General features: G+C 38.7%; 1 protein-coding gene across 1 annotated transcript in view; it reads right to left on the bottom strand.

Moving 5' to 3' along the window:
• Positions 1-12,980, bottom strand: part of arhgap23a (Rho GTPase activating protein 23a) — a 158,098-nt gene extending 145,118 nt beyond the window's left edge. The window contains exon 1 of the mRNA XM_061905464.1: positions 12,771-12,980. Within this exon, the coding sequence (XP_061761448.1) occupies positions 12,771-12,779 (9 nt within the window). The 5' untranslated portion in view covers positions 12,780-12,980. The remainder of the gene's footprint in view (positions 1-12,770) is intronic.
• Between the last annotated feature and the right edge of the window lie 4,397 nt (positions 12,981-17,377).

Here is a 17,377-nt window from a genome sequence, read left to right as displayed (position 1 = left end):
AAAAATTAGTCGGAATTTCACAAGAAAAAATTTACAGTTTTACAAGAACAACTTAGAATTTTGGCAATATTATGATAAAAGTCGTAATTTTACTCAACGCAAGTCAAACTTTTTTAGGAAATACTGAACATTTGTGCAATATTATGATAAAAGTGTGAAATTTTACTCAGTAACAGTCGCAATTTTACAAGAAAAGCTTAAAATTTTGCCAATTTTATGAAAAGAGTCCTAATTCTGACTTTTTTGACAAAAGTCGCAATTTTATAATAAAACTTAAAATTTCTTGGTAATATTCTAATAATTTTCGGAATTTTACTTGGCAAAATTACGACAAAAATCATAATGTTGCTTAAAAAATGTCACTATTTTACAAGAACAACAAAAAATCGGCAATATAGTGACAAAAGTCAGAATTTTACACGACAAATGTCGCCATTTTGGATTAAAAAGTAATAATTTTATGAGAAAATATTGCAATTTTACAGAAACAGAAAGAATATGAGACATTGTTCCCAATTTTATAAGAACAAAATCGACACATTGTGAGAAATAAACTGCTTTTAGTTTTTTGTAATTGGTTTTAAAAAGCTTCATTATTTACTTCAAGTTATTACTTTATATCTCTATTGCCATTTTTTTTTTTTTTTTTTTTTGGCCAAAATTTCAATTTCTACCACACTTGTTATTACATATGTTGGCCAGAGGGGGAGCACTTCAAATTTTTACACACACTTGTTATTTCATATGTTGACCAGAGGGGGAGCCCTTTTAAAATCGACACACAGTCAGTTTGAAAAATCCCTCCTTTTTTGGGACCACCCTCATTTTGATAGAATTCACCAGCATGATACATTTTCTATCAGATGCAATGGTTTTTAGTATTTGGACCATGATTTATGTCCTAACTTGTTCACACCTCCTCATATGGAAGGTACTATTCCTTATTGATGTCTCAAGAAGGGTAGAAATACCAGAACACACACACACACACACACACACACACACACACACACACATTCTTGTCCCTTATCTCTGCACACGTGCTTACATTCCCTCTCGCTGAGCCGTGTGGAAGTCAACAGGAGGCTCTTTAACGCTCGTGCACACTTTCACTGCTACGTGAAGCGCTACACTGTGCACGACTCCATGCACACACATGCACAGTAGTGATTCGGTATGTGGGAATAAACGTGTCACGTCATCCAAAAGCCGCGGTTTTTAGGCCGCCATGTATAAGACTCAAAGGTCCACGACGACGCAAAAGTGATTTTTACTGAGGTGCTAAACAGTCACCTGTGTCCTTAAAAGCTGATAATCTACTATTTCCCTCACATGTTTGGTCCACCTTTGAGAGAAGAGGCTTTTACATGGAAAGCAGGCTTCCCTACACATCTTAAAACACTTATATTATCACTATGTATAAGGGACTTTGATCATTTTGTTGTTGTTCAGCCGATATGCATCGTTAACCTTAACTTTACTTAACTTTAACTTTTAATGTTACTGTTAAAGTGAGTGTAATGTTAGCACTTTAGCATCTTATATCTAACGTTCGAGTCCTCTTGTGCCACTCCTCAATCTTACGTTGTGTTATGTAAGTGAGCTATTATGTTGGTTATTATGTTAGATTTGTCATGTATGTGTAAAAAGTACACAATAGCGCTTCTCGGAGACACAATCCCAGCTCATTAGCATTTACGCTACACACACACACACACACACACACACACACACACACACACACACACACACACACACACACACACAGGTTCCCAGTAGGTCTTCTTAAAACAACGTTTATTACCCTGAGAGGGATTTAATATTGGTGAAAATGTTGATGATATGGGCGCTTTATTTTTCTTTTCTTTCATCTATTTATTATTGAGTGAATACTGCAAACATTACATAAAAGTTAGCATGCTAATGTGAGCATGCTAACTTTTTTTTTTTTCCGAAGATTTTGCACTTATACGCCTTAGAGTCGTACAACTTGGTACTTGACACATGCTAAGTGTTAGCATGCTAACGTTAACATGATCGCATGCTACGGTTAGCATGCAAACTTTTTCGACTATTTTTCTTTACGATTCTTTTAGAAGTTTCACCTATTTATTATTTGTGAATACTGGTAACCTAGCATTAAAGTTAGCAAGCTCACATCAATCAATCCATCTTTGACTGAGTATGTACCTTTGCCAAAGCTAAATTGATAGATAAAGTGATAATTGCTAGCTAGCAGGCTAACTACTTTCTGGTTCATTTAGCTAATTCATGATGAACGACGTTGTATAGTCACCGTGTTACTAACTTACTTTCATGTACGTTACAACACCATTACCGATGTGTTCGATGTAACGTGGAACGGTATTTTTGATGCCGTTGTATGTCAACAAGACAGCGTGAGAAGCAGAGTAAGTTCAATACAGGAAGTAACTTTTTACTAATGAAAGCAACAATCAGCAATACACTAAAATGAAACTGATAGCAATTAGAAGGAGGCAACATTACACAGCAAACAACATACTACTACTACTACTACTACGAGGGAGTAATGAACAACAAATCAACGATTGAAGCGACAAGCTAGAAATCCTGCATTACTTCGTTTGTGGACAAGGAGACCACAGCCATGGAAGCACATTGAATCTCTTTATTAATAGGCGCTAACACAAGCAAATGAAAAGATTCAACAAACGATGTAGAACGGAGAGCTGTGATCGGTCAGTTTTCGCCAGGGAGGGTCCCTGGACACATGCGAGCAGACTTTGCGCTTTAAATGCGATAATGATTGTATGAAATAAAACAGCAGTGATTAAACATTTGCATGAAAACTAACATTGTGTACTTAATATATCTGAAAATAATTAATTTTTCAGCTTATTGTGTCATTGTTGCGTCCAGAAGAAGTCACAAAATAAAAGTACGACACTTAACTTTTATTGCCAATATTGTGCTAATTCCCGACACTTACTTACTCATGCACTTGTCTTTTTCTCTCTCGCACAACACTTCTTATTCTACCTCAGTAACCTTTCAGGCACGGTTTGTTTACAAACATTTGTGAACTCTGAACATTACCATAGAGATAAACAACAGCATGTCGTTAACTTAAATAGTCATACAACAGTTTTATGTAGGGCTGGGCAATATATCGACATACTCGATATGTCGCGGGTTTGTCTCTGTGCGATATAAAAAATGACTATATCGTGATATTCGTGTATACGTTCTCACGCAGTTGCTTTTAGCTGCGGGCATTATACTACAGCCGCTTCTCACTCTTTCTTGTCTCTCCTTCTCACAGAGACATAAAACAAGCGCACCTTCTTCTATAAGTCACATACGTATACACCCTCGCGGAGCAGAGAGGTAGCTGCATGGGTAACGTTAGCTGTGGTACGAGTGGTAATACGAGAGAAAGAAATTGCGAATCTGGTAACAAACGGAGGAAAAATTAATTCCCAAAAAAAACAGCAGGGGGTCCATTGTCTGGTGGTGGTTTGGCTTCAAGTGGTAATATGTCGAACAAACAACCGTAATTTGTCAAGTGTGGGGCAAAAGCGTTGCTACAAAAAGTAGCATTACTAGCATCGTTTGATAAATCACCCGCTAGAGAATAAAGAGTGCTTGAAACTCCGCATGTCAACATCTTCGTTCGGTGCCACACCAACAAAATGCCGAAGCAACCATTTCCACATCAACACCGTATGAAACAAATAGTCAACAACAGAAGGAGATAACATCCGCAGGAACCTACCACATAGCGAAGAACATACACTATTTGATTTCCTATTATGCAGCTCATTTTTATTTGACACTTATTTAAATATCTTGTGTGACATCATGCACAAAAGTGCACTTTATTTGTTTTAAACTATAGTAGTGGCGTTCTGTACAAAAAGTGCACTTTAATTCAGTGTTGTTTTAATATGTCACCTTAGTGACATCATGCACAAAAGTGCACTCATAGCTTGTTTTGAAATGTCTCTGACAATCTTGCACTTTCTGTTTTGGAAATGACATGAATGTTTGTGCCACTGCTTATAACTGTTTAATAAATACAGTCTTGCTAAATTGACTTAGTTGTGGTTTCCCTCTCTGCATGAAAGTTTAAAATGAGCATATATTAATGCAGTAAGAACAACAATGTTTTAATGTAGTCATAAAAAAAATCATCATACTGCTGTGATTATATGCATCAAATGTTCATTCAAGGCTAAAGCAAAATATGGAGATATGTATCGTGTATCGTGACATGGCCTAAAAATATCAAGATATTAAAAAAAGCCCATATCGCCCAGCCCTAGTTTTATGTGTGTAGAACTACATGTTGGATTTCTCTTGTCCCATGTTCCAAACGGCCGAAAATGGTTCAGAAGTTGCACAATCCATCTTCATAAAGGTTTATAAGTAAAAGGTCCATTAAAATTAACCTGATTATTGTGAATGACTAGTTCCAAAGTTGTCGTCGTTGTGGTTTAGTGGTTGTACATAGTCACTCTTCATAGGAAGAGACCACACTGTATCTCTTCTGTAGTTCTCCTTCGGGAGATACTGTCCCTTAGTGTTTTGGACGAGAATTACAAGTCTGGTGCCTCCTCCCACGGAAAAACTATAAAGCAAACAAGACGCCGTCGGTGGAGAGGGTGGGTGGTTGCGTTTCCAGGGTCATTAGCTTTTAAAGGCACACTCTGCCATACTTGCCAACCCTCCTGATTTTCCCGGGAGACTCCCGAATTTCAGTGTCCCTCCCAAAAATCTCCCGGGGCAACCATTCTCCCGAATTTCACCCGGACAACAATATTGGGGGCGTGCCTTAAAGGCACTGCCTTTAGTGTCCTCTACAAACTGTCGTCACATCCACTTTTCCTCCATACAAACAGCGTGCCGGCCAAGTCACATAATATATGCAGCTTTTACACACACACACATAAGTGAATGCAAGGCATACTTGGTCAACAGCCATACAGGTCACACTGACCGTATAAACAACTTTAACACTGTTACAAATATGCGCCGCACTGTGAACCCACACCAAACAAGAATGACTAACACACATTTGGGAAAACATCCGCACTGTAACACAACATAAACACAACAGAACAAATACCCAGAAACCCTTGCAGCACTAACTCTCCCGGGATGATACAGTATACACCCCTGCTACTCCCCCCCCACCTCAACCCTGCCACTTTGTGACTTCAACAATAAATATGGCAGTGCCATGTTGGAATTGTTTTCCATAACTTGAGTTGAATTATTTTGGAAAACCTTGTTACATTGTTTAATGCATCCAGCGGGGGGCATCACAACAAAATTAGGCAGAATAATGTGTTAAGTCCACAACTGTATATAACGTTTTGGTTGATATCAGAACAAATATCTAGAATCCCTTGCAGCATTATTTTTAATGTAATTGTTTGATTTAATTTAATTTAACCATGAGTCTGTTGCTACAACATTGGACCCTTGAAAATTGTTGTTTTGTTCCTTTAACTGCAAACTATCTTGGTTTTGTCATTTTTTTTAAATTAATAAGATTTTATAGCAATATTTCAATTTACATTAATAAATGAGCCAAAGAAAAAGAAAAGTGACATACAACTAAAAGAATTTCAATAAAATAAATGTAATTAATTTAATAAAATAAACAATATAATGTATTATTATCATTATTAAATTTTATATTTTTTTATCGAATTATTTGCGTTAATTTAATTTAACAATGAGTTTGTTGTTACTGCCTTCAACCTATGAAAATGGTTGTTTTGTTCCTTTAACTGCAAACTACCCTGGTTTTGTTCAACCTCGCCCACCTCAACCCCCCTCCATCACCCGAATTCGGAGGTCTCAAGGTTGGCAAGTATGCACTCTGCTCTCATGAAACATCTCTCAACTGCATATGCCAGGTATTTGAAGTGTTTTTTTTTGTTCTTAAGTAACTCATTCATTAATATGCTTAGTAGTTGATTACATTTACTAAAGATTCCGTTAGTAATCCGATCACTTTTTTGGTAAAACTTTATTTACTTTTTAAAAGTACTTTAAGTTAAAGTTAAAAGTACCAATGACTGTCACACACACACTAGGTGTGGCAAGATTATTCTCTGCATTTGACCTATCACCCTTGATCACCCCTTGGGAGGGGAGGGGAGCAGTGAGCAGCAGCGGTGGCCGCGCCCAGGAATCATTTTGGGTGATTTAACCCCCCAATTCCAACAATTGATGCTGAGTGTCAAGCAGGGAGGTAACGGGTCTCATTTTTATAGTCTTTGGCATGACTCGGCCGGGGTTTGAACCCACAACCTACCGATCTCAGGGCGGACACTTGCTGAACAATGAGGATTAAATGGTGGATGTTGCCATTTGTATTGTCTTATTATTTTAATTGTTTTAATAAATGCGATGTCGGCACCTATATACAGATCTTCACCCAAATGTCCACCTGGTCCAAGCACCACCTCTCTAAAAAGTGCCAAGTGACTGTGCTGAAGTGCTAAGCTGCCATCCAGCTGGCTAAGAAGCAAGCATGAGTCTGCAGCTAACGTCCCTGCTTGGTGGTCTTGCTCCATCATGAAGACAACACGCTCGTTAAAGCAGAGAGAAGTTGTCTCCTGATGGATGTGGTCAGCAGCAGCAGCAAGAGCAGCAGGAGGCCCCGCCCAGGTCCACCCTAATGACTATTGACCGAAAAAGCGCTGATGACTCAAACGGAGCGTGACGTTCTGGTCATCCCTGGGGGGCGAATAACGCTCCTTTCATTTGCTCTGCCGGTGTCGGTCCGCCCGACGTTGCTGCGGGACGATCTTGTCCGTGGCTGCGATGTGACAGAACGAGGCCCTGGCCCTAATTCCGCCATCGCTCTCAGAGCTAGCTTAGCATACACGACTGTCCCGAACGAAGAAAAGATTGCCGCTTGAAAAATATGAGGCCATGCATTGCGTCATGCATGACCACCGTTCCACACCACCAGTCAAATAATATCGTATAGTGCATCCTGGGGGCCATTTGCGTAGTAGCTATTTTTTTAAACGCCGATAAATATAACATTGAAATATTAGCATGCTAGCTTTTCTGGTCATTTTGCAGGTATACAACTAAGCGCTAAATATTTTTTTTACTTAATAAATGATACCTGCTACCATGCAAACGTTAGTATGCTATTTAAAAAATTTTTTTGCCAATTTTATAGGTATACACTTTAGTCTTATTTTAGTACTTGATGCATGCTAATGTTAGCATGCTATCATCTTAAACACATTTTTCAGGCACACAATGCAGAGTAATATATTTTGGCATTTATGGCATGCTACAGTTAGCATTTTAACATGCTAAAATTAGCATTTGTTTTAGCTATTTTAACAGGCACACACCTCAGTAATATATTTTGGTGCTTGACGCATGTTACAGTTAGCCTTTTAGCATGCTAAATATTAGCATGTTTTAGCTAATTTAACAGGCTTACATCTCAGTAATATATTTTGGTGTTTGACGCATGTTAGTTAGCATTTTAACATGCTGAATAGTAGCATGTTTTAGCTAATTTAACAGGCTTGCATCTCAGCAATATATTTTGGTGCTTGACACATGTTAGTTAGCATTTTAGCATGCTAAATATTATCATGTTTTAGCTAACTTAACAGGCTTGAATCTCATTAATATATTTTGGTACTTGACGTATTTTACAGTTTGCATTTTAGCATGCTATCTTTTTAGCTAATTTAGCTAGTATAGACCAGTGGTCCCCAACCTTTTTGTATCCGCGGACCGGTCAACGCTTAATAATTTGTCATGAAAAAGAGATGTTTTTGTCATGAAAAGGGGAGGTTTTTGTGGTTGGTGCACTAATTGTAAGTGTATATTGTGTTTTTATGTTGATTTAATAAAAAAAAAATTGGGGGGAAATTTTTAATGAAAATTTATAAAAAAATCTTCTGCGGCCCGGTACCAATCGGTGGTTGGGGACCACTGGTATAGACCACACTGTCATATGTTTTGGTATTTCACTAATGCTAGCTGTGAGCATTATATTTTAGCATGTTAGCATAGTACTGTTAGCATGTTGTTTTTTCAGCTCATTTTGCTCATATTTTTTGTTTCTTTGAGCTATCTGGCCAGCGTGAAAACTTTTGTCATTTCAGTTCGGCTTTGGCTCTTCAGCATCTACACCAAAAATTTATTTCGAAATAAAATTTTCTAGATTTTTTTTTTTAAATGTGTATTTTGTACAGGTATTGAAGGTGAAAACTACCAAAATGCACCCCGGATCCTTTAGTTTGTCCGTCTGTGGACCTTAGCAGGAAAAGTTTGGGTAACCCCGATGTAAAAAAACGAACGACATGGTGACATTTGAAGTGTGTTACAAGTGTATAAAGAAGTTAAGCACTGTTAATAATAAAAGGTAGAACAGATTTACATTTAGGGGGGGAAAAGTAACTTTTAGAAGTGGCTTTTTCATCAATGTAAACAAAGTAAGTGCAAGTTGTCGCATGTTTAATGTTTTCGATGATGTCACTTGAGTGTCTGTACACTCGTGAGTCACACTGGCTGGCCAATGATGACACTTTGGAGACAACAAACACGCAAAGAGGAAACACAAGGCGAAGATAAAGCTCCATGGCCTCGCTACAAAACAACAATAATCCTCGCGGTCACATGACCCAACAGGAAGCGGCATAATCATATTTGGACATTACGTCATTGTATCCTCTGCTACCACGTCACTGAGCCTTGTAAGCAACTTCTACACACACACACACGCACACAAACACACACACACACACACACACACAGACGCACACACACACACACACACACACACACATTATAAATAATAATGAGTATAATAAGTATTCCTAGCAGTAATAGTTACCTTGAATCTGCTGGCATGCAGCCCGTCAATCAATAACATTAATGGATGTGAACAAGTGTGTGTGTGTGTGTGTGTGTGTGTGTGTGTGTGTGTGTGTGTGTGTGTGTGTGTGTGTGTGTGTACACTCTCACAACCACAACAACAACAATAAGTACACACAAAATTTGTCTTTAAAAAGGCAACAACGGTATAGCTCGGTTGGTAGAGTGGCCGTGCCAGCAACTTGAGGGTTCCAGGTTCAATCCCCGCTGCTGCCAACCTAGTCACTGCCGTTGCGTCCTTGGGCAAGACACTTTACCCACCTGCTCCCAGTGCCACCCACACTGGTTTAAATGTAACTTAGATATTGGGGTTCACTATGTAAAGCGCTTTAAGTCACTAGAGAAAAGCGCTATTTAAATATAATTCACTTCACTTCACAATGCTCACATGTGCGCTGCTGTTTTTAAGAACTTGCTGCAAAAAACACTAGTCAAAGATCCTCTATATCAGAATCAGAAACACTTTATTAATCCCGGGGAGGAAATTCTGTGACAGGAGAATTCTGCTGTTTTTAAACACCTACTTAAAAAAAAAACAGCACCAGTCAAGATATTTTATATAACGGGACCACTCTGCTGTTTTTATGAACCTAAGAAAAAAATACGGTAGTCATAGATCCTTTATATATGACAGGAATGCTTTGCTGTTTTTAAGCATCTACTGCAAAAAAAACAATCACTCAAAGATCTTTTATATGACAGAAATGCTCTGCTGTTTTAAATCACCTACTGGAAAAAACATAAATCAGATATCCTTTATATAACAGGAGCACTCTACTGTTTTCAAGAAAAAAACAGTAGTCAAAGATCCTTTATATGATAGGAGTGCTCTGCTGTTTTTAAGAACCGACCGCAAAAAATGCTGCTAGTCAGAGATCATTCAAAGTACAGGAGTACTCTGCTGTTTTTTAAAGGACCTAGTGGAAAAAACACAAGTCCATCCATCTATTTTCGACCGCTTGTCCCGATCGGGTGGCGGGGGGTGCTGGAGCCTATCTCTGCTGCATTCGGGTGGAAGGCGGGGTACACCCTGGACAAGTCGCCACCTCATCACAGGGCCAACACAGATAGACAGACAACATTCACACTCACATTCACACACTAGGCAAGTCAAAGACCCTTTAAATGACAAGAGTGCTTTGCCTCTGCTGTTTTTAACATCCTATTGAAAAAAAACCCACTGGTCAAAAATCTTTTAAATGACAGAGCGTTTTGCTGTTTTTAAGCACCTACTGCAAAAACATCAATCAAAGATACTCTATGACGGAGCGCTTTTGCTGTTTTTAGGCACCTATTGTAAAGAAATAATCGGTCAAAGATCCTTTGTATGACAGGTGCTCTCTGCAAGTTTTTTTGGGGGGGGGGGATTGGGGGATGGTGGTATGGGGCAAAAATAGTCATGTCAAAGATCCTGTATATGACAAGAGTCTTCTGCCGTTTTTAAGCATCCACTGGGCCATTTAAAGTAAATGAATGTTCTGCTTTTTTACTGCAAAAACATCAATCAAAGATCCTATATGACAAGAGGAATATTTTTTTTGTGTGTGCGTGAGGGGGGGGGGGGGCACTGTCAAAGAACCTTTACTGTATAAGATTGCTTTGCTGTTTTTAAGCTTCTACTGAAAAACCAGTAATTTCAAAGATCATGTATACGACAAACGTATTCTGCAGTTTTTTTAGCACCTACTGGAGAAAAAAAATATCAAAGATCCATCCATCCATCAATTTCCTACCACTTCTCCCTTTTGGGGTCACGGGGGGTGCTGGAGCCTATCTCAGCTGCATTCGGGCGGAAGGCGGCGTACACCCTGGACAAGTCGCCAACTCATCACAGGGCTAATCAAAGATCCTTTATAGTAAAGGGACAATCTGCTGCTTTTAAGGTCCTATTGCAAAAACTTGAGTCAAAGATGTTTTATACGACAGGAGCGTTTTTATTTTTTATTTTAGGATTGGGCGGGGGCCTCTGTCAAAGATCTTTCCTTCTACGGGATCGCTTTGCTGTTTTTTTTTAAGACTGACTGCAAAAACACCAGTCAAACATCCACAGATTAGTGATGTTATGCAAAAAAATTAAAAATAACCAAAGATCATCTAAATGACGGGACTGTGCTGCTGTTTTTAAGCACTGGTTGTGAATCCTCAGTTATCCTCTAGGTGGCAGTAGTTTTTGAGTATAGTTTACATGTGCTTATAGTTCAATACAGCAATATTATTCTTTAACAGGCTGTGCAGGTGTGCCTAATAGAGTGAATACTATATTTCTGTGTTCAATAGTACTATATAGTTTTTACATAGAGTGCATACCCGCATTGTAAAAATAGTACATAGCTGTATATAGTACATGCAGTATACCTGCATAGTCCTTACTGCACATTTAGTAAATATAGCACATATGGTACATACTTGTATAGTAGATATAGTACATATAGTATAGTGCAAATATAGTACAGTATAGTAAAAATAGTACATATCTGTATATAGTACATGCAGTATACCTGTATGGTCCATATAGCACATATAGTACATTTAGTAAATATAGCACATATGGTACATACTTGTATCGTAAATATAGTCCATATGGTATAGTATATATAGAGCATACTATACTGTATAGTAAAAATAGTATATATATATATATATATATATGTATATATTACATGCAGTATACCTGTATAGTCCATATAGCACATATAGTACATTTAGTAAATATTGCACATATGGTACATACTTGTATAGTAAATATAGTCCATACAGTATAGTATACATAGTACATAAAAAACTATATAGTACATATCTGTATGAAGTATATGCAGTATACCTGTATAGTCCATATAGCACATTTATTAAATATAGCACATATGGTTCATACTTGTATAGTAAATATAGTACATATAGTATAGTGTATATACTAGTGATTTAGGGCTATATAAGTAAACATTGACTGATTGATTGATATAGTACATACAATACTGTATAGTAAAAATAGTACATATCTATATATAGTACATGCAGTATACCTGTATAGTCCATACAGCACATATAGTACATTTAGTAAATATAGCCCATATGGTACATACTTGTATAATAAATATTATTTCATTACACAAGTATGTACCATATGTGCTATATTTAAAATATATTACATAGTACATAATATAGTACATAGAGTATAGTATATATAGTACATACAATAGTGTATAGTAAAAATAGTACATATCTATATATAGTACATGCAGTATACCTGTATAGTCCATATAGCACATATAGTACATCTAGGAAATATAGCACATATGGTACATACTTGTATAATAAAAGAATATTTTATTATACAAGTATGTACCATATGTTCTATATTTAAAATATATTACATAGTACATAATATAGTACATACAGTATAGTATATATAGTACATACAATAGTGTATAGTAAAAATAGTACATATAGTACAAACAGTGTAGTATAGTATCTGATGACATCACCTCTACAAGAGTGGGTGGGTTAGCTATGGTCACCCTGAGCAAGTCGGGCGGGTGGGCACTCCATACATTATGAAGGCCTCCGGGTTCTCTTATTGGCGGGAGGACGTGTGACGTCACCCAGGAGCAAGGTGGCAAGAGTGGGGAAGGGGCCATGGTGGTGGGGGGGAAGGATGGGGACGTCGTGGAACATTTGTCAGCCGTGAAGGTGAGGATGAGCACACACCTCCATATTTAACGGGAGCGCGACGTGAGCCATGTTGTTTGTGAGGAGGGGACGAGGGAGTGTCACCTCCTGAGGGGATGCTCGACACATACACGCCCTGAGCTGACGCAACACACGCACACGTACACGCACACTTCCACGGGAAACCTCACCTGCTCCATGTCTTCAGCGACCCTCCTCCCGCCTCCTGTTCTTGGCCATGGCTGCGTCTCCCACTCTCCAGTATTCCCAACAACAACAACAAGAACAACGTGGCCGCCGTGGCGTCACCGAGGCGAGGCTGGAGCCTCCATGCACGCGCATGGTGACGCGCGTGGAAGTGGAGGAGAGACTCCCGCTCTTCGTCCTCAAGCTCTGACTGTGCGGACTGGCCCCGCCCCTCTCTGTCCATCACCCCTCCCTCTCGCTGCAGGGGGCCACACATGAACAGCCAATGAGAGGCCGGCAGCCAAAAGGGCGGCTGCAATGTGATTGGCTTAGGAGGTTTAGTAACCCCCCCCCCCCACACCACCCCCCCTTCTGCCAGCTGTCCCTGCTCATGCCTCCCTAAAAACCTCTGTTGCCATGGGCGACAGCAACCACAGCTCCTAGGGACAACGCCATTGACCTGGCGGGATGAAGACCCTGCCCCTTATTTTCTATGACAGTGTTTTTCAACCACTGTGCCGCGGCACACTAGTGTGCCGTGAGATACAGTCTGGTGTGCTGTGGGAGATGAGCTAATTTCACCTATTTGGGTTAAAAATACTTTTGGCAAACCAGTAATTATAGTCTGCAAATGATGTGTTGTTGTTGAGTGTCGGTGCTGTCTAGAGCTCGGCAGAGTAACCGTGTAATACTCTTCCATATCAGTATTTGGCAGCAGGTAGCTAATTGCTTTGTAGATGTCGGAAACAGCGGGAAGCAGTGTGTAGGTCAGGGGTCGGGAACCTTTTTGGCTGAGAGAGCCAAGAATCCAAATATTTTCAAATGTATTTTCGCAAGAGCCATATCATTTTTTTCCAACACTGAACACAACTAAACGTGTGCATTTTTAAGTAAGACCAACATTACTAGAGTCTAATAGGTCTCTTATTCTTTGTAATAACGTTGATATTCTGAAGCTAACTGTGGAGGGGCGTGGCCTGCGGGCCTGCAGCGAAGCGGGGTGTGCCAGGACCGGCCTCGAAATCAGCGACAGGTGCGTAGACGGCCCATCTGGGCCTTGTTATCTAATCACCTGTCGCTCTGTTATAAGCAGCAGCCGGGAGGAGAGACAGGGTTGGAGCTGGAGCCAGAGCGCGAGCGAGAATGAAAGAGAAAAAGACAATTGCTGGAAAGCAACTGAGAGACTTATTGAAAAATTAAAAAATATCGTAACCCTGAAACAGGCTTTCATGTCGGAGCTTGGTGGTCTGAAGAACCCCCAGGAGGGCAAGCCCTAAAAAAAACAATAATAAATAAATCATGCAATTTCTTGAACAAGTGCGGTAGAAAAAGGATGGATGGATTCAAATGCATGAGCATGTTTAATATTTTGAACTTTATTTCTAACACTTTGATTACAAGTGGAATTAGTCATTTCTTATTGTGTTAAGCAGTGTCAGCTCAGATTTATCCGAGAGCCAGATGCAGTCATCAAAAGAGCCACATCTGGCTCTAGAGCCATAGGTTCCCTACCCCTGGTGTAGGTAAAAAGGTGTCTAATGCTTAAACCAAAAATAAATAAAAAGGTGAATAGCCCCCTAACAAAAGGCATTGAAGCTTAGGGAAGGCTATGTAGAACGAAACTACAACGGAACTGACTACACCGTAAACAAAAACAGAATGCTGGACGACAGCAAAGACTTACTGTGGAGCAAATACGGTGTCTACAATGTACATCCGAACATGACATGTCAATCAACAATGTCCCCACGAAGAATGATTTTTTTTAAAATGATTTCTGCTGATGGTGTGCCTCTGCATTTTTCCAACGCAAAAAAATGTGCCTTGGCTCAAAAAAGGTTGAAAAACACTGATCAATGATATGGGGAGGGGGGACATGTCCGTCTTCTTTTGTGCACAACTCATCCTGGGGCATTCTTGGTGAGGCGGAAGGTAAAAAAAAAGCACTTCCTGTGCGGCTTGCAGCGCAACAACAGGAAGACCACGACCAGGAAGACCTGACACCCCCCCCCCCCCACTCAAACTTTTCCCTGCTTCACTTCTCACTACCCCACCCTTAATCGAAGCCCCACCCACTTCCTGAAACATCCACATTGCACAACAGCAGGCTGCAGGTGCGGTAAGGTCAAAGGTCACAGGCTCATACCTGTCTGCAACATAGTCAAAGATCTTTTATGTGACAGGAGGAGTGCTCTAATATATTTTCTTTTAGCAAACTACAGTACATACAAAAACATTAGTCAAAGATCCTCTATATCAGGCGCCGGCAACCCGCGGCTCTGGAGTCGCATGCGGCTCTTTAGCGCCGCCCTAGTGGCTCTCTGGAGCTTTTTCAAAAATAAATGAAAAATAGAAAATGATGAGGGGGAAAAAATATATATTTTTTGTTTTAATATGGTTTCTGTAGGAGGACAAACATGATACAAACCTCCCTAATTGCTATAAAGCACACTGTTTACATTAAACATGCTTCACTGATTCGAGTATTTGGCGAGTGTCGTTTTGTCCTACTAATTTTGGCGGTCCTTGAACTCACCCTAGTTTGTTTACATGTATAACTTTCTCCGACTTTCTCAGACGTGATTTATGCCGCTTCTTTTTCTGTCCGATTTTGTCCACCAAACTTTTAACGTTGTGCATGAACGCACAAAGGTGAGTTTTGTTGATGTTATTGACTTATATGGAGTGCTAATCAGGCATATTTGGTCACTGCATGACTGCAAGCTAATCGATGCTAACATGCTATTTAGGCTAGCTGTATGTACATATTGCATCATTATGCCTCATTTGTAGCTATATTTGAGCTCATTTAGTTTCCTTTAAGTCCTCATAATTGAATTTATATATCATGACACACTATCTGTATGTAATATGGCTTTTCATTTTTTGCGTCTCCAGACAGATTTGTTTTTGTATTTTTGGTCCAATATGGCTCTTTCAACATTTTGGGTTGCCGACCCCTGCTCTATATCAGTGATTCTCAAAGTGTACACGGGCTCCCTCTAGTGGTCAAATAATCACTTAATGAAATATTTAAACACAGTGTTACTGTTCAAATTGTGTATAATGTTACAGTGGCCAAAAACATTTACATAAAACCCCTGTCTTGTTTTGAATGAATACTTAGACCTACTATGCTACTGCATTTTAATGTTGGTCATTATGGTTGTACTTGGTGGACAAAGTTTGAAAACCACTGCTCTATATAACAAGAATGCTCTTAAAGACCAATTACAAAGATCCTCTAGAAAGCAAGATCGTTCTGGGTTTTTTTTACGGAGTGTACAAAAACAATATGCAAAGATATGACAGGAGCGCTCTGCTGCTTTTAAATACATATTCAAAGATCCTCTACACGACAGGAGTGCTGTGCTGCTTTTAAATACATATTTCAAAGATCTTCCTTGAAGACAAGAGTGTTCTACTGTTTTTTTTTTAGGAATATTCAAAAACGTTATTCAAAGATCATCTATATGATAGGAGCGCTCTGCTGCTTTTACAGACATATTTAAAGATCCTCTGGAAAACAGGGGTTTTCTGATGTTTTTACAAATCTACTACCCAAACATCATTCAAAGATCCTCTAGAAGACAAGAGTGCACTGCTTTTTTTTAGAATACAAGAAAAAAAATGTTCAAACATCCTCTATACAACAAGAGTGCTCTGGTGATTTTAAAGACCTATTTCAAAGATCTTCGTCAAGACAACAGTGTTTCGCTGTTTTTTTTAGGAATATACAAAAACATTATTCAAAGATCATCTATATTACAGGAGCGCTCTGCTGCATTTAAAGACATATTCAAAGATCCTCTAGAAAACAGGGATTTTCTGATGTTTTTACAAATCTACTACGCAAACATTATTCAAAGATCCTCTAGAAGACAAGAGTGCACTGCTGTTTTTTGGAATACAAGAAAAAAAAAGAAAAAAAACATTGTTCAAACATCCTCTATACAACAAGAGTGCTCTGGTGATTTTAAAGACCTATTTCAAAGATCTTCCTGAAGACAAGAGTGTTTCGCTGTTTTTTATTTAGGAATATACAAAAACATTATTCAAAGATCATCTATATTACAGGAACGCCCTGCTGCTTTTAAAGACATATTCAAAGATCCTTCATAAGAGAGGGTTGTTCTGATGTTTTTACAAATCTACTAAACAAACATTATTCAAAAATTCTCTAGAAGACAAGAGCGCACTACTGTTTTTTAGAATTTAATTTAAAAAAACATTATTCAAAGATCCTCTTTATTACAGGAGTGCTCTGCTGCTTTTAAAGACATATTTAAAGATCTTCTTAAAGACAAGAGTGTTCTGTTGGGTTTTTTTTTAGGAATATTCAAAAACATTATTCAAAGATCATCTATATGACATTAGCGCCCTGCTGCTTTTAAAGACATATTCAAAGATCCTTCATAAGAGAGGGTTGTTCTGATGTTTTTACAAATCTACTAAACATACATTGTTCAAAAATCCTCTAAAAGACAAGAGTGCACTGCTGTTTTTTAGAATTTAATAAAAAAAACATTTTTCAAAGATCCTCTTTATTACAGGAGTGCTGAGCTGCTTTTAAAGACATATTTCAAAGATCCTCTAGAAAACAAGGGTGTTC

Source organism: Nerophis ophidion, linkage group LG07, assembly GCF_033978795.1.
Source record: "Nerophis ophidion isolate RoL-2023_Sa linkage group LG07, RoL_Noph_v1.0, whole genome shotgun sequence".
Lineage (NCBI taxonomy): Eukaryota > Metazoa > Chordata > Actinopteri > Syngnathiformes > Syngnathidae > Nerophis > Nerophis ophidion.
This window is presented reverse-complemented; position numbering and strand designations above follow the sequence as displayed.